Here is a 23,476-nt window from a genome sequence, read left to right as displayed (position 1 = left end):
CAAAGAATATTTACAAAACTATATACAGAAAGTTGGTAATTGTTAAAATCAAGACTGGGAAATATGGAATATTGTGTGGTATCCATCTATACCCCACCGTACTATACGTTCAGTTTGTGTGGCGAATTGATAGCCAGTTGCTTACCCAGATATGAGAACCAGAAAACTTTCACAAGCTTGTTTTGGTGGTTTACCCAATACTGTTTCAGATAGTACAATTAGGTTTGCTTTATGCAACTGTGTTGTGTAAGATGAATCATTTCAAAAGGAACGGTTTATTTTTCATTGGTTAAAAGGGGCAACATTTCGCAAGTGCGTTAAATTTGACCATGGTTCAACACACCAGTAACATATTTGGTAACTCGTAAGCTGGCACGAGGTGTATGAACACCCGTGTTGTAACAAATGTCGTTTTTCGGCCACGCGAGGATAAATTCAGTTACATTCATTCATTCATTCATTCATTCATTTATTCATTTTTGAGTCTCCAATTATGGCGTAAGGTGACTGTACACAGTATCCGGCATGCGAATTCACTTGCGAAGTCGTATGCAGACCCAATACCGAATTCCGCATGCGGCAGCGAATACGGACAAAACAGACAAAACGGACGAATTCCGGATACTAAGCACAGCCACCTTTATAGCATGTCCTTGCACTCGATCGCCCGTATGCGGTCGGGTTGGTTAGGGGTATTACAGTTTGAACATGGCTGCCTCTGTGGCAGAGGTTATTGGTTCAATGCCTGTCGCTGCTACCTTTGTGAGTATGTTTTCGTTGGCAAGACACTTAACGGCAATTGTTCTAACCAAGTGGTCACTAATAAGTTGTCAGCAGCCATGTAGGAGGGTGAGGGAAGTTGGGACACATTTTAACTCCATTTTCTCGTCCAATGTGGTAGTAAACAAGGATCTTTCAAAGCATTATAAAACTATATGCTCAAGACTCCCATAGACGGTTGTTAACTGTTTAAAACACGATCAGGATATTCGGATATTATGCGCCAAAGGTGTCCCATCTTCTCCATCCTACTATATAATCAATCACTTATAGAATGTAACATTCGTGGTAACTCGTAAGCTGGCACGAGGTGTATAAAATAAAACCACCGTGTTATAACGATTGTTGTTTTTTTCGGCCACGCAAGGATAAAGCAAGTTTACGATCGACATACGAAACTTAAAAATGAAATCTACTTTTGTAAAGACAGCCCTAATACGCAAACATTAATATTTAATCTGTGCTTTACTTAAATATGCGTGAGCGTTTTCATATTTATTATACTCGTAAATTAGTAAAAATTAAACAGAATGTAAGCCTGATTTTGGTAAAAAAACTCGCTGGAGCACTAAAAGTGTTTGTTTTTTCTTTCCTTATATATATCACGGTCGCCTTAAATGTTCCTAAATTACGGTATAAGTGTTTAATTTACCAGTTCTGCTACCTATACGTTCTATGCATTACAGTCGATTTCTTCTTGCTAACCGTTGATCCGTAAACGTTCGGTTTCTTACTCATCATTTCATAATGTGTTGAATTTACTTGACTGTGCGTATTCTAGTGCGTAGGCGGCGAAACCGAGATCCTTTTTTGCATAGCCAACTGATAAATCAGAAAAAACAGTTCTACGTAAAAATGATGAATTGTATATTTTTAGTACTTTTGGCAGACACGATAAACATGTGTATATAAAATAACGGTAAAATATCGTTCAGTCGAAATTTAAACACTACACAATGGAAAAAATGCATAAATTAAAAATTGTCTTTGAAAAACAATAATGTTACCTTGCATATATATTAAATATTTTCTATGAAAGCGAATAAAGTATATGCCTTCTGTACAGAAAATAAAACTGAGAAAGATAAACAATATTGGGAAAATACTTCAATATTTCGTTTCTCATAAAACGTTCCAGATCAAACTTATTTACATTTTACTCGCCGAAGTGTATAGGCTATATACTCAAACAACGTCATATGATTTACTTTTCCGTGTGGAAAAACCCGCATGTTTTATATCCGTATTCCGAATAGTCTTGCTGATCTGAGCATATGTTAAAATCATTTGAACTTACGCGCGTGACGAAAGCACATGGATTTCTTTTCTAGAGCGAACAACAACCTGCGCCTTTCGTTGATTACTTAAACGTTGGGCGGGTTTCGCGTTGCAGACCAATTACTAATTCGTTTGGTTCTGTGTATGGTTTGTTTTGACCTGGCTACGTTAGTTAGATCAGTGTAGAAATTGTGTTTAGTCATAGAGCATTTCTACGGTTATATAGAAACTAGGAATTTGTTGTTAACACCAAGAATGTATTCGAGCTAAAACTCGTACATTAAAATTACCTGAAAAGGTTACGATTTATTTTTAAGTTTAAAGTTTCGAAAACAGTTTTATATGCGGTGTGAAGAAGAAGCCAAAGGTTTATTTGCCTTTCGTTTAAACAAGCGCCAGGTTTCCCATTTCAAGTGAGGCATATATTTTACTTTATAAGTCTATTCTTACAAATACAAGCTGTATAGGTTTCCCAAAACCCGTCTTCTCTTTGCGGTCTTGCCAATGCACCGTAACGGACTATATAAAAAGAGAAAAGACTTTTTTTGCGGCTTGTTATGCGATTTTGTATGCCAAGCGCACCGAAGCAGTATTTCTTTTTCTTATACTATTTTTGGCGTTTTTTCTCGGTAACGGAAATTAGTTTTAAAGGGGCATCCTGTTTAAAAGGCTTATACGACCATGTTGAAACGTATGCATCCAAGCTGTACCTGTTTTGGTGGTCTCGCGAAGTCAGGCAGAAAGCTGATATCTAAACAGTTACAGTTGAGCAGTTCATTGTGATGAGAAAAAAATATGAACGTTAGAATAGTATTGTAAGATAGTGCGATACGTTTTACAGTTGATATCAAATTTAATAAAAATGAATGAAAAAACAATCAGAAAGCCTTTAATTGTAGTAACAGGTATTACAACAACAAATTTAAATTACAGAAAGCAGATAATTTATGCGTTAGTTGGATGTAAAGATTTCTTAATGGTTATGGATTTGATTTCGTTGGTATGCATTATGTTTGTTGCAGTCTCCTCTACTACAGCCCAATTAGCAGGTAATTATATAATTAGTTAAGTCTAATGACAGACATTTTGTTTAAGTGGGCTAAAGTTTTAAAGTTTCAACTAGTACCCACGTAGTATTGAAAGTAATTATTACTTTTATCGAATTTTGGTAAACAAATAATTTATAATGTCCTGATCGGCGTATATATAAGTATAACTATTCTTCTGTGGAAAAGTTGATATTTATAGTACTATGGGGTAAAATGGGACACCTTTAGCACATAATATCCTGATCGTAATTTAAACAACTAACAACGATTTATTGAAATCGTGAGGATACGGTTTTATAATTCCTTGACTGTTCTTGTTTTACTATCAAATGGGACGAAAAAATAAAATAAAAAGTGTCCCACCTTTTCCCACCCTACTATGTATTAAATTTTCCGATTAAGTTCTTTATCTTGCCTTAGTTTGGACTTAAATTTACCCATTCAATAGTGTGACAAAAAAACAGCCGGCGTGTGGTATTCTATTATCCCGTATTTCCTTACACTAATACTTCTACCATGACTAACCCCACGCTTCACAGCACCAAGCAACGTCAAGACGACTATTATTTCACCGACAAGTTTCGAAGTTGGTTTTTCGCCGGTCCCGGGCGCAACCGCGTATAGAGTTACATACATTGCTCAGCACAACGAATCAGACACTGGATTCGTTGAAGTTACGAATTCGTCGGCCCAGGTGACTGGACTTTTTCAATTTAATCATTTTAAATATTTAAACCTGTAATACTTGCACATATAGTATTGTGGGGTAAGATTGGTATAACTAGCACCCAAATCGCGTATTTCCAGATCTCATTTTTAACAAGTAAAAGCGTTTTAGGGGTTGCCGGTTACGATAATATAACTTTACAAAAAAAAAATAAAACATTTCCCATTTTACCCCACCCTATACTAAATATGTGTAAGATTACTAAAATATAATTTAAATGTAACTTGTTTAAGCTTTACTCGCGTGACGAAAAATTTTAGAAATTGCAAAACAAGTGTTTTCTTATTTATTCATCGGTGTAGTTATTACAATACTACAAGCCACTTGAAAACGGCTCAAGTCCGCAGTGGAGTGGGAAGTTTTTTTTTATAAAAAGTTTAGCAATACTTTACACAGTCTTAATTTTACAATATATAAGTTCGGTCCTTATTTATTATTGGTAGGGTAGGGGAAGATAGCACACCTTTTCAATCTATTTTCTCGTTCCTTTTGGTAGTAAACAAATAAAGAATTATAAAACTATATGCTCAAGACTCCCACAGACCGTTCTTAACTGTTTAAAACACGATCAAGATATTTGGATATTATATGCTAAAGGTGTCCCGTCTTCCCCACCCTACTATACTATGTATAAAGAAACTCCGTATAAAACGAAAATATGAAACTTATGTAACGCTTGGAATATCTTTCAAAGCGTGAATATTAAGCTAAAAGTATAAATATTACTTTTAAAAAATGAACATACTTTTTGTGTTGAGTTTTACAATTTAATGCAATTTGTGACGTCCCTTTTTATAGATTGCACCCGCGCGTAGCAATACTAACTACAAGGTCACCGTTCAAGGTTCAAGTGCGACTGAGAATGGAACCGAAACCCAAACCCTCGCACGAACAGGTATGGTCTAAGTATTGTTTACCGTCGTATGACAGAAATGGTATATGAACCGTGGGATATATACCACATACATGCAGCCAACCGTATACACATGACTGCAAGGACGAATTACAATGATCGAGTTTACAAATTCCAGTCGTGTGTCATAATTTATTTAATTTACAAGTGCGCCTTTTATTGAACTTCTAGTCCGTGAACTACATCCTTGGCTGAAGCAATAACCTTTTATAAAGCCAGTACCTAAAATTCCTCGTAGGTGGGATTAGACGTTACCTATTCGCTGTCGGAACTATTTTATGATTATATTATATCATTTTTATATGTGGCGTAATATACTGTAAAATTGTAAAATGTGTTTTTACCGTTTCTGTAAACATTTGACTTTCTGTTTGGTCTAGTAAAAAAAAAGAATTACTAGTATTATACATTTTAAACTTCAAAGCTTTGTCATATGATCAAAATTTGTCAATATAGCGTTGTTAAATTTAAAATTAAAATTTTATTTTGTTAAAACTTTCAAATTTGAACTTGAATAAGAAATAAGGAGAAACATTACAAATAACGGTGGAATTGAAGTTTTAACCGCTGTTGCGTCAACACAATAGAGATGATCAGTCACATTAAACAGGACGGACTTCTCTGTGTTTGAATAACAGAGCACAATGGGTGCACCTGAACCGAGCACAAAAACACAAGTTATCTTCACAATGCTATGTATTGTATTCCAGAAAAAAATTTAATCGTTGAAAATATTAATTTTTTCATTTCATACTTTATTGTATCTTTGATCACGACAACAAAAAACCTGCAATTAAGACAACGAAAAATACGAGATTTTAAATAAAAACCACTGTTATAAAAACACGTGTATATTAAACCCTAAACAGTAGCGCGGGCGTCGGCGTGTTTCAGATGACCAAACATTATACTTATTCCCACACATGTTGAACAACCTAACAACTTTATATTGATGTAAATGTACCTCTGGTATTTTCCACAAAAAGTACCGTAGGAGTGTGGTTTCCATATTGTACAAATAATACACACGTTATAGTTTCTATACACGTTAGTCTACGTCTACGGGATATCGGAGTAAACATATTTTCCATTTGGTAGTAAACAAAGAACATTTAAAGAAATATAAAACCGTATCCTCACGATTCCTATATAGACCGTTGTTATTTATTTAAAACATAACAAGGATATTCGGATTTTATGTGCCAAAGTCCCATGCTTGTTTTCCACCCTACTGTAGATTTTTTCGAGTATGTCAAAGAAATACTGCTGTCATTGGGAAATAATTTTAAAGTTTATGACTTTTTTTATTGTCGGGTGAATCAAGTAAGGCACGAGGTGTATGAAACAGAACGCATGTGTTATTACGACTACGGTTTTCAGGCCGCGCGAGCATATAAAACAAGCTATTAAAAGACACCAGTTTGTATTATATGCGTATCATCGGTAGCTGGTTTAAATCTAATGAAATTTACTTTAGCTCCGGATGGTTCAAAGATTCTGAACGTGATCACCGCTCCAACTTTCTTCACCATCTTCTTGAAAGAAACTCCGGGAGCAACAGCATGGGAGGTTGAGGTTAATGACACAATTACAGGGACATCAAGGATCATCTCTGTTCCAACTGGTGTTCCTTCAAATACACTATATGTGGCTGTGTAAGTACATTATCGTTGTATAAAGTTATCTGCAGTATTTTATCTATTCGTTGAATGCGGTGTTAAAAGTTACCTCTTTTTTCTGTATGGGTAAGATACAATATGTTGACGTATTAAGATTAAAGCCATAGTATGCCTATTACCCTTTGAACGTGGTAATCGTTAATGATCAAGAACCAACTGAATAGGCTGATCGTAACAACACCAGTAATAGTGTGAAAAAATCTAATGGCCATATATGTTCATTGTAATAAGATTAATCAGAGATAATATTATACTGCAGTTTTGATTCAAAACCATGCACAAAGCGTACACCAAATATGCGTCTGGGTCGGCCGATGTTTTTCTGAGGGGACTATTATTATATTTTACGATAAATTAAACGATAGGTGCTGAAAGACGTTTTTACCGCAGGATAAAAGATTTATTACCGTACACCACGTACAGCTTACGAGCAAGAGTTACTGAACTTAACAAGGTTACGACATTTTCATTACTGCAGAGCCCGTTCGGTAGCTCGATCTTAAAACGGACAGGTGGGGTTATTTTACTTACCAAAGCGTTGAATAAACGTGTATTATAGCAACTGGTATCAAACTTGTCTTTTTATACCTTTAGTGTTTAAAATATATAGTAGCGTGGGGTAAGATGGTACATGTATTTTTTCTATTTTCAACACTCTCATTTGGTATGGTTAACAAATAGCATTTACAGAAATATATAACCGCGTAGCCCCGCGACCCTAAAATAACGTTGCTAATTAATTGTTCAAAAAACGATCACGAAATATAGGAATTAGATGCTAATGTCCCATCTTACCACACAGTACTATATTTAGAATATTTAATGTCACAAATTAGATCATAAATAAAATTATAAGTTTTAGTTTTACATACAATCTTGAATTGTTACACCTCTCACACATTGTAGCCTATTTACAACGTGTGCTTGTTTCAGATTCTATAACAGTTTTCGGTCGTGTAGTTCTTCTAACAAGGCCGTTCCCCATCACCCGCCAGCATACCGTCATCGACCAGAAATGAAATAGCTGCTGAACTACTAACTGCATACAAAGTCACATCTAGTAATGTATTGGATGTAAAAATCATCAAAATTGATAACGACACAACATCCAACATGTTGTGTCACCATGAAATTGTGCTGAATGACACAACAGCTTCTCCTGATGTCTCGGGGCTTAATCTATTGGACACGACACTGTATGGTAGCCTTCAAGTAACCGCAAACGGTGGGTACCCGTTGAGGTTTGGGTCCAGTTTTTAAAAAATAATGCTGTTATTTACCAGTCAAGTTGTTAAGTGAATAGCACAACTTGTGTATAGCTTTTTATTTTTTGTAGGTTGGGGTAAGATGGTACACGTTTTCGTTGTGTTTTATCGTACTATTTGGTAGTAAATACAGAATATTACAGAATTATATAACCGTATTCTTGCGACTCAAAATAAGTTATACTTTTTGTAGTTGTGAGTTCGCACAAGTGGTCCTATACATCTTATTACATAATAACTGATACATCTTATTACATATTATATTTTAAATATTATTTACCTATGTTTTGCATATAGCTGACGTTGGTGGCGGCTACGACTATCGAAATGTTGCGACCTTTCCGTTGGTTACCTTGCCATTGTTTCAGCTTACATATCGGTTCAAAAATAAGTTATTAGAACAGTGCAAAGAAAGCAAAGACACACGGAATTGGACATTTTACAGTAAAGACAATCAACTTGCGCCCATCGTTTTACCTGCTTCTACGGATGGATTTCCGAATTCTTTGCTTAGAATTACCTTTAATGGCACAAGTATGTATATAAAAAGCACACCATTGCACACATTCTAATGTGATCTTACAAACTTAACACACATTTTGCCAAAAATTTCCAAAATCGAAATATATGACCCTTTTGGGTGATAGCACGAGTTAATACTATCTTTCATTTATTAATTAACAACAATTCAAAAAGATATAATAAAACACACGAGAAGTTATTTATAATATTGAATCAAAAGCAAGCCCTTTATTATTTTTGCAATAAAAACCTACAAAACTGCAAAGGGGCGAAGATAGGACAAAAAATGTAATAATTTTATATTAATAGTATTCTGCAACTTGTAGTTACCCCGCCAAAATGAAACGGCTGTGCTAGTTTCTTTGTCATATAAACTTTAGATATAGACTATATAACTTTAAAACGATATTTTTTATTTTTTATTATATAATTATTATTTGCATATTGACCACTGTCTGTTTTCTCATGTTTAGAAAAACTAAAACTAGTTTTATTAGACAAAATCAAACTGCACGAAATATTTAAGTCTATTTTATCAAACTACGATACTGAGTTGATGATCAAACTCACAAACCACAAAATTTTGGAAGTTTTAATATGTTTTAACGAGCATTCAAAATAAATGTTTTATTACTGTTAAGCTATTTTAGCTATTGATACAAATGGCGGACGCAAAATATTGTAGTCTTTTAACACCGAATTATAACACTTAACAACAGTTGGCTTCTTTGTGGGGCACATTGTTGGAACTTGACATTTGTGACAGCTTGTAGGCGAATAGAGAACTGTATCCTAAACGCGGTTGGAAACCCGTGTTATCACTTTTGGCATCACCCTGTCCTCTAGAATAAATAAATAGCGCTCAATTCTACATCTTTTTACAGCTGTTCAAGCAAATGAAGGTCCTATCACCAGTTCTCTCCAAGAAAACACCCTTTATGGGATAAAGCAAGACTACCTAATAAGATTCTGTTCGAACGCCGACCCACAAGGAACAACAATGTACACAAGATTTTATGGGGCAATGTCTGACGTGACTCCCAACGGTACCGAAAAATATTCCATAATTCATGCAACAGGTAAAAATCCCTTTCAGAAAAAAATGAGTTGAGATATTATGTTACTATTAATACCAAGTGCTATACTGTAGATTTTAAAATTTTTAGGGTAAATGTGTTTGAACAAAATCCTTATGTGCATATGTTTGATTTAGTGAGCTATTTACCATTAATACACCCAGCTAAAATGTTTCAGGCTGTTGCACATTCGTAGTCGTATTCATTGTTGTTCCGTTTCGCGAAACCTATAGCCATTTTTACATTATAGCACACACACCGCAAATAAAAGCATATTACACAACAGCCTACTAGAGATATATATCTCTAGCAGTCCGTGATTACACATACAGTCCAATATAGCTATAAACTTGTATTCATTGGGCTTTATATCACGACCAACGTATAAATTAAAGCTCACACTGCTTTTACAACCCGTTAGCAAATAAACCTCTAAACGGCTAAAGCAGTGTACATTATAGGCTTAACGAACGGTTCTATCAACGCGTCCAAAATAAGTGGCTTGTCTGGGACTACGGGCACAGACGCAACAGTCATATTTCCATCGAATTTGGTTCGCCGCTTGAAGCAAGCGACTGTGACGTACCAAAATTCCAGTGGCGAGACAGTAAGCACAACTTTAGACCAGGCAAACTTGGACGACTCATCATTATATACGGTTGGTTAATAAAGCATGTGAATGGTGTTGTGTAAGTTGGTAAACACTTTAATATTGAAACAAAAACTAGATGTCACATTTATTTAAATTAAAATAAATCAGAAAACACTTTAAAAGTTAAACATATGTTGGACCACTTTTTAATAGTGGGACACCTTTTTATCCTATTTTCCCGTCTCATTTGGTAGTAACCCAAAAACATTTAAAGAATCATAAAACCATATCCTCACGACTCCCACAGACCGTTGTTAATTGTTTTAAACAAGATCAAGATACTTGGGTACTACGTGCTGTTAAAGTGTCCATCCTTTCCTTACACTATTATATTTCATTTAATAAATAAATACAGCTTAATTTCGGATCCACTGGCATGCTTCGCCGGAGAACCTTACCCGTATACAAAACAAACTATGTCTTCTCAGATTCCTTTGAGCGGCTTATCACCCAACGCAACGACAGCCATCACACTTACGTTCACAATTCAAAGTCAGATAGAATCCGAAACAACTACAGTGCAGGCTATATCATCTGTGACCACTGGTATATTTTGTACCTATTATTTAATATATAAAAAGGTGTTGGGAGATAGGACTTCTTTCGTTCGATTTCCTCGTCCCATTTGGTAATAAACTAAGAACATTCAATGAAACCGTGTCCCCACGTCTCCCATAGACCGTTGTTGGTTGTTTAAAACACGGTTATGATATTTGGATATTATGTGCTAAAGGTGTCCTACCTTCCCAACTCTGCTATATCATCATTCGTTATGTTCAGTATTTATATTCGTTTTGTGTATAGTTGTTACTAGAATGTAACGTCACTACTTTTATATAGAATGTTACTTTCTTTTTTATTTATAAGCATCAGTTTTAACAACTTGTTTTACCGTTACTTTCCGTATTTTTGATCTTGTAAACTTTCGGGATCTTTGTTTCCATGACAGATAGAACAAAAACTTCATTCAATAAATATTTTATTCAAGTACCTGTTCTACACAGACCGTGACGAATGCGTGATGGGTAATCCTTGCAGCGTTCATGGGTCGTGCACAAACACTATTGGAGGTTTTATCTGCGCCTGTTTATCCGGATACACCGGCAATGGAACGGTTTGCGAAGACATAGACGAATGCTTGGTGACAAACAACTGCTCTGTCCACGCTGACTGCATGAATATTGACGGTTCCTATACTTGTATATGTAAGCGAGGTTTCACGGGGAACGGTTCTGTATGCAATGACATACCAGAGTGCACTGTTGGGCCAAATTGCTCTGCGTCCGCCATTTGTACCAACACTATCGGCAACTACACTTGCACCTGCAACGACTCAACCTTTGGTGATGGCCGCACTTGTACAAGTAAGTAACAATGCTAGTGAAAAAAATATGTAGTGGGGTGGGGGAAGATGGAACACCTTTGACACATAATATCCAAATATCATAACCGTGTTTTAAACAATTAACAACGGTCTATTGGAGTCGGGAGGATATAGTTTTATAATTTTTTGAATGTTGTTTGTTTAATGCTCAATGTGATGAGATAATAGAATGTAAAGGTGTCCTGTCTTTCCCCACTCTAATATACATGTGTTATGTCATATGCCTGGCGTTATACCACAGTTTTTTAAGCGGGCCTGTCTTTTAGTCAGAGCCAACGGGTTCAAGGCTCTCCGAAGCCACGATTTGGCTTTTTGCAAGACGCCTAAGGGCAATTGCTTTAACCACAAAGTTTATCACGTTTTGACTCGTAAGAGTACACGAGACCTATGAATCAAGACACCCGAAGTTACAAAAACTGTAACCCTGTCACGCTAAATTAAATAAGTTGCATTTATTTATATATTATTGCAGCCATTCCGCCCCCAACGCCAAGCTTTACAAGTGTCAGTACAACGAAATTCTCAATCCACTGGATTGTTGCAGTGAACCCAGACGGCCTATCTTACAACGTAAGCCCGTTTTTTTATCTTATATTTACCATGACCTAGTGGTTAAGATGCCTGCTTCTAGCCCAGAGTTACTAGGTCCGAGGCTCGACGGTGCTACTATTGTGGGCTACTACCCAATGGTTTGTTACGGACTGTGGAAACTGCCAGTCATACATAAGAAAAAAGAAAAAAAAGAATAAGCACTGACTAAGTTACATGTTCTGGGTGTATGAAATAGAACAACCGTGATATAACAACTTTCGTTGCCCCGTCACGCAAAAATAAATAAGTTAAATTCATTCATACATTCTTGTAATATATAGTAGGGTGGGGAAGAGAAGACGGGAAACCTTTTTATTCTATTTTCTCGTCCCATTTGGTATAGTAAACAAAGAACATTCAACGAATTATAAAACCGTATCCTCACGACTCTCATCGACCGTTGTTAATTGTTTCAAACACGATCGGGATATTTGGATATATAGATGCTAAATGATTCCCTTCCCCCGCCCTACTATATATCTCACTTTCTTACTATATCCAGGTAACCATAGAAAATGCAACCAGTAACCGCCGTAAGCGTAGAAGTACATCAGTGGTCAAAACATTTCCCAATGTCACAACACAACCTGTCGTATTCGACCAAGGTCAACCAGGTTTAAGTTACACTGTTACAGTGAGTGTGGTTGGAAAAAGCGTGTCGGCTCAAGGAAATGTCATCACCCGTAAGTTGAATAGATATCAAAATCATAAAATGAAACTAGAGCCATTATTTTATGTTTGAAAACACAGTCACCTGCTAAGTTGAATCTAAAAGCTCTTGTTTTCCTTTTTTTTGTCGTTGTTTATAATTCAATGCTTAAAGTGGTTAAACCAGAATCGAGTAATAGATGCATTGTTTAATCTACTGTACACTGCAACTTTAACCAACACAGCAGGCAATGTATGGTTAACACCCAAAACGTATTTAAATACGATAATAATCAACTAGTACCAGTAACACACATGCTGGTAACTTGTAAGCTGGTACAAGGTGTATGAACACCCGTGTTATAACGACTGTCGTTACAGTCATTCGATATCAGATATTATATAGCATGTAGCTTTAATTGGTACATTTTATTTTAATTGGCACAAACTTTATATTTTATGTCTTTAGTTCCTGCTGCGCCATCAAACTTGGGGGTTGTCCGTGACTTGACCCATGCGAATATAAGTTGGGACCCATCTATTGGGTCGGTTGTATATGAGGTCGATTTAACATCTTTACCGTCACCTTTCAAAGATAACACAACAGGTAAGACATATAGTAGGATGGGTACTATACTTTGTATGGAGTGCATTTAGAGGTGTATGAAACTGAATACCCTTGTTATAACGCCTGATCCCGGCCTGAAAGTTAAATTCACATTTATCCAGTTTAATTGTTTTTAATCCCAGGTACAAACTATAATCTGGTCAATGTTCCATCAACAAGCTCCATCACTGTAGCAGTTCGAGGTTGTAACGCAAATTTACTTTGCGGGCCTGTATCGACATCGACATTGGCTGCAGGTAAGGATACGTTATGTAAATGTAAACAAATTATTGTTCAATTTCCACAGCAAATTGTGAGAAAAAAAAACGGAAAAAAACAAAACAGCTTTTAAAACAATCGCGTGAGAAAAAAATTTAGATCCCATTTAGGCATTTCAATCAATATTCCAGCTTCGATTTTTGGTTGGTATGTCTCTTTAACAAAAAACGTTGTAGTTTTTTTCTGTTTTTAAACACACGTTCATTACGTAATATAAAACAAATTAAAACGGTGTTTTAGGTTTGTTAATGAAAGTGTATTTACAGATAACGATGAATGCACTGATGGTACACACACCTGCGCATCGAATTCCAACTGTCAAAATACATTTGGGAGTTTTAATTGTGTTTGTAAAGAAGGATTCGTTAAAACCGGTGTATCATGCACAGATATTGATGAATGTGCATTGGGAACTCACAACTGCAATACAAGTGCTACTTGTACCAACACAATTGGAAGTTTTACATGTGCTTGTAATACTGGGTTTACTGGTGATGGTGTAAACTGCACAGATATTAATGAATGTGTTTTGGGTACACACAAGTGCAATACAAATGCTACTTGTACCAACACAATTGGAAGTTTTACATGTGCATGCAATACTGGGTTTACTGGTAATGGTGTATCATGTTTGGATATTGATGAATGCACATTGGGTACACACAACTGCCATGCCAACGCCACATGCAATAACATACCTGGGAACTATACGTGCAAATGTAACAGTGGTTTCGATGGCGACGGAGTGGTTTGCAACAAAACGGTCTGTTCTGACATCGGACTGGTCTGCAACAACAACGCTGCGTGTAACACAGGCTCTGGAAGCCCTGTGTGTTCTTGTCATGCTGGATACAGTGGCGATGGTTTGAATTGTACGGATATTGATGAATGTTCATTGGGTACAGATAACTGTAATAAAAGTGCAATATGTACCAACACCATTGGGAATTTTACATGTGCTTGCAATACTGGTATACTGGTGATGGTGTATCATGCACAGATATTGATGAATGCACTGTGGGTACACACAACTGCAATAGAAGTGCTACTTGCACCAACACAATTGGAAGTTTTACATGTGCTTGCAATACTGGTATTACTGGTGATGGTGTATCATGCACAGATATTGATGAATGCACTGTGGGTACACACAACTGCAATGCAAGTGCTAATTGTACCAACACCATAGGAAATTTTAAATGTGCTTGCATACTGGGTTTACTGGTGATGGTGAATCATGCACAGATATTGATGAATGCATTGGGTACTGACAACTGCGACACAAATGCAAATTGTACCAACACAATTGGAAGTTATATATGTACTTGCATGCCTGGGTTTACTGGTGATGGTGAATCATGCACAGATATTGATGAATGTGCATTAAATACTGACAACTGCGACACAAATGCAAATTGTACCAACACAATTGGAAGTTATATATGTACTTGCAAAACTGGGTTTACTGGTATTGGTATAACATGCACATATCTGGATCTGTGCTTATCTGAAAACTGTGACATAAATGCCCAATGTACAACCATAAATGGAAGCGCAAAATGCTCTTGCAACTCTGGGTATTCTGGCAGTGGGATAAACTGCATTGAAATAAATGAATGTGCTTTAAATTCCCACAACTGCAGTGTGAATTCTTCTTGTGTAAACACTCCCGGAAGCTTTACTTGTGTTTGTAACAATGGATACAGCGGCGATGGTGCGAAATGTACAGATATTGATGAGTGCGAGTTGAACATTTTTAATTGCAGCCGATGGGCGAATTGTACCAATACTGTCGGAAGCCACACCTGTTCGTGCTATAAAGGTTACAGCGGCGATGGTGTAACATGCACAGATATTGATGAATGTACACTGGCTTCACACGGCTGCAATGCAAGTGCTACTTGTACCAACACGAATGGAAGTTTTGCTTGTTCTTGCAAGAGTGGTTATACTGGTGATGGTGTATCATGCACAGATATTGATGAATGTGCATTGGGTACACACAACTGCCATGCAAATGCTACTTGTACCAACACAATTGGAAATTTTACATGTACTTGCAATACTGGGTTTACTCATGATGGTGTCGAATGTCGTCCATTATTTTCAGGTTTATAAAGCCGTCATATATGTTGCATTTACTCACTGCTATAGAGGCCAAACAATGTAACCATTTAGAATTTTAAAATGTTAAAGTAATGTTACTTTACAGCAGGAGCTATTTGGTGGTGGATAGTCGTAGGAGTCGTCCTATTCCTTCTTCTACTCGTCATTTGTTTATTATGTATCGGGTATTACAGACGACAGACACGGGTATGTAAAATAATAATAACTAACGGAGCGTGTAACTTATATTTATTTCTTCGAATGCGACGCTGGAGATCAAACTGATTAAAATTTCGCACGCGATTTCGCTCGCCGGATACTGTGTACAGCCACCGTTAGCAATATTTGGCTAATCCCAAATTTCTATATTTTTGCGACTTTTTATAGCTTGGTCCAAACTAACTATAAAAGTTCATTGCAGAGAGGGAAGTACGTGTTTGCAGAATGGCAAAAACGCGCAACTATACTGAAAGGTGGTTTTACATTACCTCGAAAAAGTGCAAACAAACCCATTCAAGTCGGCCTTGCTGGCGGATCGGGAAACGCCGCTGAGGCTCTTTACGAAAGCATAGACATCAGCGATCTTTGTAGCTCCTCATCCGAAGAACGGAGCAACGGAGGCGGCATTATAAACTCTGCATATACAAGCACTGATGAAGTCTCAGAAGAAGTACAAAGTGACACTCAAGAGTCAGACACAACACAGGCATCGCCAACTTTGTCTAATGATAGAGACAATGGTGCATCGGTAAATGAAGCGTCAGTGCCCGAAACAGCGGCGCCTACGACGAGCGCAGTGCATGTACATGTCGATCCTCTCCCCGTTTATAGAAAAGTAATCGCTAAAGAAAATTTAAATTTACCACCTACCCCACAAACACCCAATGGTACAGATTCTAACATAGAGACCGACAAACCAAAAGGTAAAGTTCTCACCGCTGCTGAAAGGCTAGAAAAGCTGTTTGATCCCATGTCCCTGAGAGGGAAAAAGAACAAAAACGACCAAGACAGTGAAAATCACGACGACGGAACAACTCGCGCCACAGCTGTATGTCAAGTATAGACGCGGCTCTATACTTCAGATTTTCGTAAACTTTCCTGCATAATTGCACTTCCCAGTAAAATATTTTATTGATTTTTTTTTCTCTTAATTCTATAGCAAGACGTTTATTTGCCGTTGAGACTTTCGTTCCATGGATTTGTGTATACATAACTCAAGGCCTTTTATTTCCTTGATCTTAACTATCCTGTTTTTAGTATATGCACTATTATACATCCTAATGGCCGTTAAGTTTACAGATTTAGTTACAACCACGAGGTGTCTTAAACAGAACCTGTGTTTTTTGGTAGGGTGGGGTAAGATGGGACATTTTCATTCTATTTTTCGTCTTTTAGTAAACAAAGAACATTTACAAAGGTATATAGCCGTAGCCGTGCGACTCTAAAAACCGTTATTAATGTTTCAAAATAATCGGGCAATATGTGCATGTGCTAATGGTATCCCATCTTACCACATAGTATACTATAACGACTGTCTTTGCGCCTTTACGCGAGGACAAATAAGTATTATTCTTTCATTTCCGCGTTTCTGCACGCCTGTTATGTAGCTATTAATTTAGTGTCTTTGTAGTAAAATTAGTTAATCAGTGTACTTTTAATTTTCACATCGCAACTATAATTACCTTATCGACTTTACTGCAGCAAAAACCAAAGTATCAAAGTTGTGACGCTGCTAAACCCCAGTCGCCAACAATTCTTCAATTTTCTCACTTACATAAAAGTACAACAAACAAAGCTAGGGATGTGGTTCCTTCTTTAGTATTCACGCATAACTTTGAACATTCTACGTTATTCCTATAACACAACCTGTTGGGACACGGTCAGTTGCAGAAATACAGGCGGTAGTGAGTAGCAGGTGTTTTGCGAAAGAAGAACTTGTTGCTTAATTTCTTGTATAGTGTTGATACATTGTACAAACACAAACATGCACGTCTTCACTTATACGTTTTACAGTAAACCTAGTGGCTCAAATGTGTTTATGGTTGAGTATATAGTTGTAACGAGCAGGTGACTCGAAACTGCTAAAGAAGAGGTGTTTTCCGGAGCAAAACCATGTAGGCGAGTTATGATTAGAAAGCTGTGTCGAGATTGCATGTTAAATCATTTTTGGTATAACAGTGGATTGAGTTGTAGGTTTTATAAAATTATTACAAATTGTGTTAGATTTATCCAAACGTTGAAAGAATGACTAGAACACCTAAATTAACAGTTGCGCTTGGCTGAGTGTCACTCGTTGTATTTCATTAGATTTGAGGTTATAAATAGACAGATTAGATTTGAGGTTATAAATATTAGATTTGAGGTTATAAATACGATGCAGCTGCTAACTTGTTTGTAGGTAATTGCAGCATTAGTACGCCATCATTTAAGGCTTGTATTTTTTACGAAGCATCTTTCATATAAAGTTTTCTTGTGGAATCCTAAGTTAGGATTGCCGAAATGTTCGCAACTTTAATTGCGTTGGTTGGCGTCTTGGCTCCGTTATCTTGTAAATGCCAATTAACTGGTAAGTTTACGGTTGTTTTGCAGGCATAAACCACCTTAGCTTGAATATAGTGGGGTGGGGTGGGGGACGATGGGACACTTTTAGCACATAATATCCAAATATCCTGATCGTGTTTTAAACAATTAACAACGGTCTATATGTGAGTTGTAAGGATACAATTTTATAATTCTTTGAATGTTTTTTAGTTTACTACTAAATGGGACGAGAAAACAGAAAGAAAAGGTGTCCGATCTTCTCCCACCCTACATGTTAGCAGATGGTTGTTATGCAGATGCGTAATGTTGCTTATGCAATTAAAATACGACAGCGCTTAAAAATGTATCAGACGAAATTCAGTTTTTAAATCTCAGTTTACGTTAAAAAGTTTTTTTCTTAAACTTAAATATACGTATATTCTCAGCCCCAAGCAGCGTTACCTTCACTGTTACTTCGCCGAACAGTTTCACGGTTCATTTTTCGCCTGTCTTTGGCGCTACTGCGTATAAAGTGACGTACACTGCCCAGCACAACTCAACGGACAGTGGATCTGTTGAAGTTACGAATCCACCAGCCCGGGTAAAAACAAATACTTTATCATAATCATTTAGACGCATTTTGTCTTTATATGTTTGATGGAAAACATTTTTGGGACTTTCGAATAAAAACTTTTTTACGTCTTTCCAAAGCTATACATTTTGCATTCGCCGTTTTTGCTTCATACGTTATTTTAGGCGTTTTCGCGCCATTGGAGCTCTTTGTTCCGGCAGAATACGACAGAATCTTTGATGTTCATGCATAACTTGTGGTGCGAAAAACGTCATTTGGTAACTGATTATTACAACGCAAAAATTACCTAATGGGTTAATTTTTGACAGCAAAGCTACTATTAAAGTGTCAATAAACCGATTAAAGTGGGTAAAACTGATAAAATACAAAACTTCAAAATTTAAGATTCGAAATTCTAGATTTGAAATAAAGTGTTCTAAGTTATTATAGTTTGGGTTCCCATTCTTATAACAGAATTATTTATAGGTTTTAAAAGCGGCAAGTAATATCAATTACAATGTGGTGGTGCAGGCCATTGATTCAAATAATAAATTGGGTACCAAAAGCACGAGCGTTCGGGCCAGAACGGGTAAATATTTATTTCTAAAGCCTTGGGAAAGGTAAATTTCTATGTTCACTTTCTCTTTCTGGATGTTTTAGCTCCGGATGGTTCAAGGATCCTGAACGTGATCACCACTCCAACTTTCCTCACCATCTTCCTGGAAGAAACTCCAGGAGCAACAGCATGGGGGGTTGAGGTTAATGACACAATTACAGGGACATCAAGGATCATCTCTGTTCCAACTGGTGTTTCTTCAAATACATCATATGTGGCTATGTAGGTTTGGAAAAAAAGATTTGTAGACAGTTAAGGTGTATCCTATTCTTAAAATTAAGTGCCCAGAGGTAATGGGTTCAAGGCTTGTCGCTGCTATCATTGTGGCATATGTTAGAATAAATCTGGTTAAGACACTTAACACCAATTGCTTTAACCTAGTGGCCATTAATGGGTGGTCTAAATTGTCCGGCATATAATATATATATATGTATTTATATATGTTCTAAACATGGTAACTCGTAAGCTGGCACAAGGTGTATGAAACAGAACACCTTGTTTTAACTAATGCTGTTTTCTGGCAACTGAGAATAAAGCAGGTTATAATAAAGTATTAGGCAGAATTTCCTTGGAATTTCCTTGCTGTTTCAAAAGAACTTTGTTACTACAGCATAACATCCCTCAACCCAAACACTCCACACACACTGAGGGCAAGAGTATCTCAATTAAATGGTGTGACATCATTCACAGCAACACAGAGTCCATTTGGTGCACAATACTCTATTAGCACAGGTATATTGACGTTATTATAAGTTGGAAACTATAACAATGATACTTGTACAGACAAAATTTCTGCTTTCGGTCGAGTTGTACTTTCGACAAAACCATACACATCCAACCTTGCCACAAACCAAGTGTTTATAAACCAAACCAATGCTGAACTACTGGCAGCATATAAGGCAATATCCTCAAATGTGGAAGATGTTTTGATGGTAGAAGTTGCAAACAACGGTGGGAATGTTCTTTACCATCATGAGATTGTTTTATCTGATCGAAATGCATCGGCTGCTTCAGTTAATCCTAATATTACTCAACTTACACTAAATGGAACATTGTATTCTGGTTTATTAGCTGCTTATAGCTGTAAGTAATATTTGTACTACAGTTTTTTGAAATTCTCTGTGGTTTAACATTTTAAAGAAGTAGGCTGTTATATTTCTAACAGGGATTTATAATATGTTACCCTTGCATGGATAATCTGCACTTTTTTATGATTCTCTGGTGACATACTTTAAATATTGCTTGTGTTGTCTAATGACCTTTATCCATTTGTAAATGTTTATACATTATTACTTTTCTTTCAGTGGCAAAAAGTCCTGGATATTTATTTATAAGTTCTCCCTTCACAACAACAGAAAGAATATTAGTTTACGGAAATAATGGCTTGTGCTCTCCTGTAGCATTAGCAAGTGACTTAAGACAGTGGCTTCTATTTTCAAAGGTTCGAAAACAACCACAGATTGCTACAATGAATGGAGTTGATTCTCTACCTTCAACTGTCTCAAGTTTTGAATTTTCAAATGGTAATATAATTATGCTACTTTTTAGAAAATTCTAAACTTAACACCTAAAAATTTCTACAGCAAATGTAGTCAGTTTATTAAGTGCTAAACAAATTTAATTTGGAACTGTATTAGTAAAACCTCTAAACAAAACAAAGCATCTAAAATGTAATTTTTTTTTATAAAACAATAACACATTTGTTTTATATAGATGGGGTTCGTGAGCCTTCATCAACAACCAACTATTTCAACTTTTCAAGCAACACCATATATGGTATAAAACATAGATACACAATAAAGTTGTGTTCATCCAGCAATACTACAGCTCCTGTATATGATCGAGTGTATGAAGCCGCTTTGCAAAGTTCACGTACCAAACCTTCAGACAGATACATTATCTTTTACACAACAGGTCTGTTGTTTAAAATATAATACTAAAGTTAGACCCATGCTAGGTTATTATCAAAGTGCAAATCATTTCCTTTTTAAAGCAAATTAATGTCGTAACATGGTACTGTTATATTGTAACTATTATCTAAATTTCAATGCATTTTTTCAGCACCAGTTATATCGACGTCAACAATCAGCAGCACACCAGGTGATGATGGAACCAGTGTTACAATCAACATTCCTCAAACTTCAATACTCAGAGCTATTGGCTTAACAGCAACCTTCAATACTTCTAATACAGTCACACTGGATGAGGCGGACCTGGATGGATCATCAGTGTACCAGGTTTGATTTACAATTATCTACAGACTTTGTTTTGTATAACATTATTGAAGTAACTTTTCTTCTAAGCAAAATTTTCAAATGATGTTAAGGCAACAGCTCAGTTTGGTTGGTTGGTTGTAGAGAGTGTTTACGATTCTGTTTGCCTGAATGCTAATCTTCCGGCAAAGTGGCAGTAAAACACAAGTGTGAGTTGTAGGGTACAAAGCATATTATCCTTAAACTTTTTTGTGCAGATAGTAATGAACAACTTACCAGTGAACAGCACACTTACAACCAATCTTAATGCTACTGTTCGTCAACATACTCAAACTGCATCATCTGCTATAAGTACATTTAACATCACAACAGGTGATAACATATTAATCCAAGCTATGGCTTAGCAATAAACCAAACAGAATCTCAAATAAAAACTTCTACTATAAAAACAAATAATATAAATTAGGTATTTTACACAATTATGTTATTTTAATAATTTTTTTATTATCTCAAAATTTATTACCCAAAATTTATTAACTAAAATGTAGGATATATATATATTACCAAATTATACTTGTAAAGTTTGATTAAATGAATATTGTGTAAGTCAGGGCTGACCTAATCCATTGCCCAAGTAAAACCTATTAAATATCTGCTATAACTGTACAAACGACAGCTCTTGCTTTTTAGATACTAATGAATGTACATTAAACATTGACAATTGTCATACAAATGCTAATTGTACCAACACAATTGGAAGTTTTACATGTTCTTGCAATACTGGGTTTACTGGTGATGGTGTATCATGTACAGATATTGATGAATGCGTAACAGGTGTTCATAACTGTCCACTTCATACAATATGCACAAACTACAATGGTGGTTTTACTTGTGAATTCGCTGGTAAGTCACAAGTTGCAGCAGAACAATTTCCAAAATTCAGGAACGCAAAGTTTATTTTATAAACTGTTAATGGTCATGGGTTATAGCCTATAGTATGAATACATTGTTCAAGAGTTTTGTGAATGGCAATAACTTAGGCTTCTTTTTTCACTGGACTTAGTAAACTGATAAAAGGTAATGTTAGGCGTACAGCAACATGGCAGCCTTGTTAAAAATCAAAGGTTTGGGCTTGAGCTTTGTGGCTTGACGCTGCCACAACTGTAGGGGAATGGGCCTTGCCTAAGACACCTAATGACAATTTCTCCAACCTATAGTTTTTTATCAGTTGTCAAAAACGCCATGCAAGTATAAACAGCTTTCATTAATTATAAGAATTTGTTTTTAGGCATTATCGTCAACGGATCTTCTGTAGAGAGCGTCTACTCCAGCAAGAGTCACACAGTGTTAAACATTGTGTACAAGATGTGTTTTCAATCCACCCCTTACAAAGTAGAAGTAGTTGCTCGAATGTTCAATGGCAATTCCACCCCACGTTTCAACGCCACACCCATTAATATTCAATCACATTCGTTTATGATGACGTTACGTAGGGTAGATATCGACAGCGGGTGGTCCACTTCAGATATATTAATATCGTGGAAAGCTTATTTCAATCCACCAGTTTAAAAAGTATTAGATTATAACCGCTGCACAAATTCAAATTAGAGCTTCCTATAATTGTAAAAAACTCTGTATTTGACATTTGACAATTTAAGGTCTCGCAGAAAATTAGTTACCACTATGTGTTCTGTTATCGTATACTCTACGACGCTTTAACTTGTGTGGTCGGCACGTTTTCAATCGCCCGTACGTTTATCCATGTGAACAGTGCGTGTCCTTAGCACTTTACATACAGTGCATATTCGCACTTTAATCTTATATACAGTAGGGTGGGGAAACACGGGACACCTGTAGCACATAATATCCAAATATCGTGTTTTAAACAATTAACAACGGTATATGGGAATCGTGGGGATACGGCTTTATAATTTTTTGAACGTTGTTTGTATACAAATTGGACGAGAAAATAGTCTAAAAAGGTGTCCATCTTACCCAAC

General features: G+C 36.3%; 2 protein-coding genes and 1 long non-coding RNA gene across 4 annotated transcripts in view; all 3 read left to right on the top strand.

Moving 5' to 3' along the window:
- Window positions 1–2,970: 2,970 nt before the first annotated feature.
- Window positions 2,971–23,476, top strand: part of LOC100175634 (cell wall protein AWA1-like) — a 63,658-nt gene continuing 43,152 nt past the window's right edge. Inside the window, exons 1-7 of the mRNA XM_026838730.1 lie at window positions 2,971–3,107; window positions 3,647–3,801; window positions 4,633–4,729; window positions 19,308–19,485; window positions 19,874–19,995; window positions 20,047–20,346; window positions 20,568–20,786. Coding sequence (XP_026694531.1) covers window positions 3,035–3,107; window positions 3,647–3,801; window positions 4,633–4,729; window positions 19,308–19,485; window positions 19,874–19,995; window positions 20,047–20,346; window positions 20,568–20,786 — 1,144 coding nt within the window. The 5' untranslated portion in view covers window positions 2,971–3,034. The remainder of the gene's footprint in view (window positions 3,108–3,646; window positions 3,802–4,632; window positions 4,730–19,307; window positions 19,486–19,873; window positions 19,996–20,046; window positions 20,347–20,567; window positions 20,787–23,476) is intronic.
- The window catches only part of LOC113475111 (fibrillin-2-like), a 49,154-nt gene continuing 39,842 nt past the window's right edge, over window positions 14,165–23,476 (top strand). Inside the window, exon 1 of one of the 2 annotated variants that reach the window (XM_026838731.1) lies at window positions 14,165–15,360. In XM_026838731.1, coding sequence (XP_026694532.1) covers window positions 14,378–15,360 — 983 coding nt within the window. In that variant the 5' untranslated portion in view covers window positions 14,165–14,377. Of the gene's footprint in view, window positions 15,372–23,476 lie in introns of both variants that reach the window. The other variant, XM_026838732.1, reaches the window with a different exon arrangement.
- The window catches only part of LOC113475113, a 2,241-nt gene continuing 1,770 nt past the window's right edge, over window positions 23,006–23,476 (top strand). Inside the window, exon 1 of the long non-coding RNA XR_003396860.1 lies at window positions 23,006–23,134. This is a non-coding gene — a long non-coding RNA (uncharacterized LOC113475113). The remainder of the gene's footprint in view (window positions 23,135–23,476) is intronic.

The sequence above is a fragment of the Ciona intestinalis genome, unplaced genomic scaffold (assembly GCF_000224145.3).
Source record: "Ciona intestinalis unplaced genomic scaffold, KH HT000105.2, whole genome shotgun sequence".
Taxonomy (NCBI): Eukaryota; Metazoa; Chordata; class Ascidiacea; order Phlebobranchia; family Cionidae; genus Ciona; species Ciona intestinalis.
The sequence above is the reverse complement of the archived record's forward strand: the minus strand, read 5'-3'. Positions and strand labels throughout refer to the sequence as shown.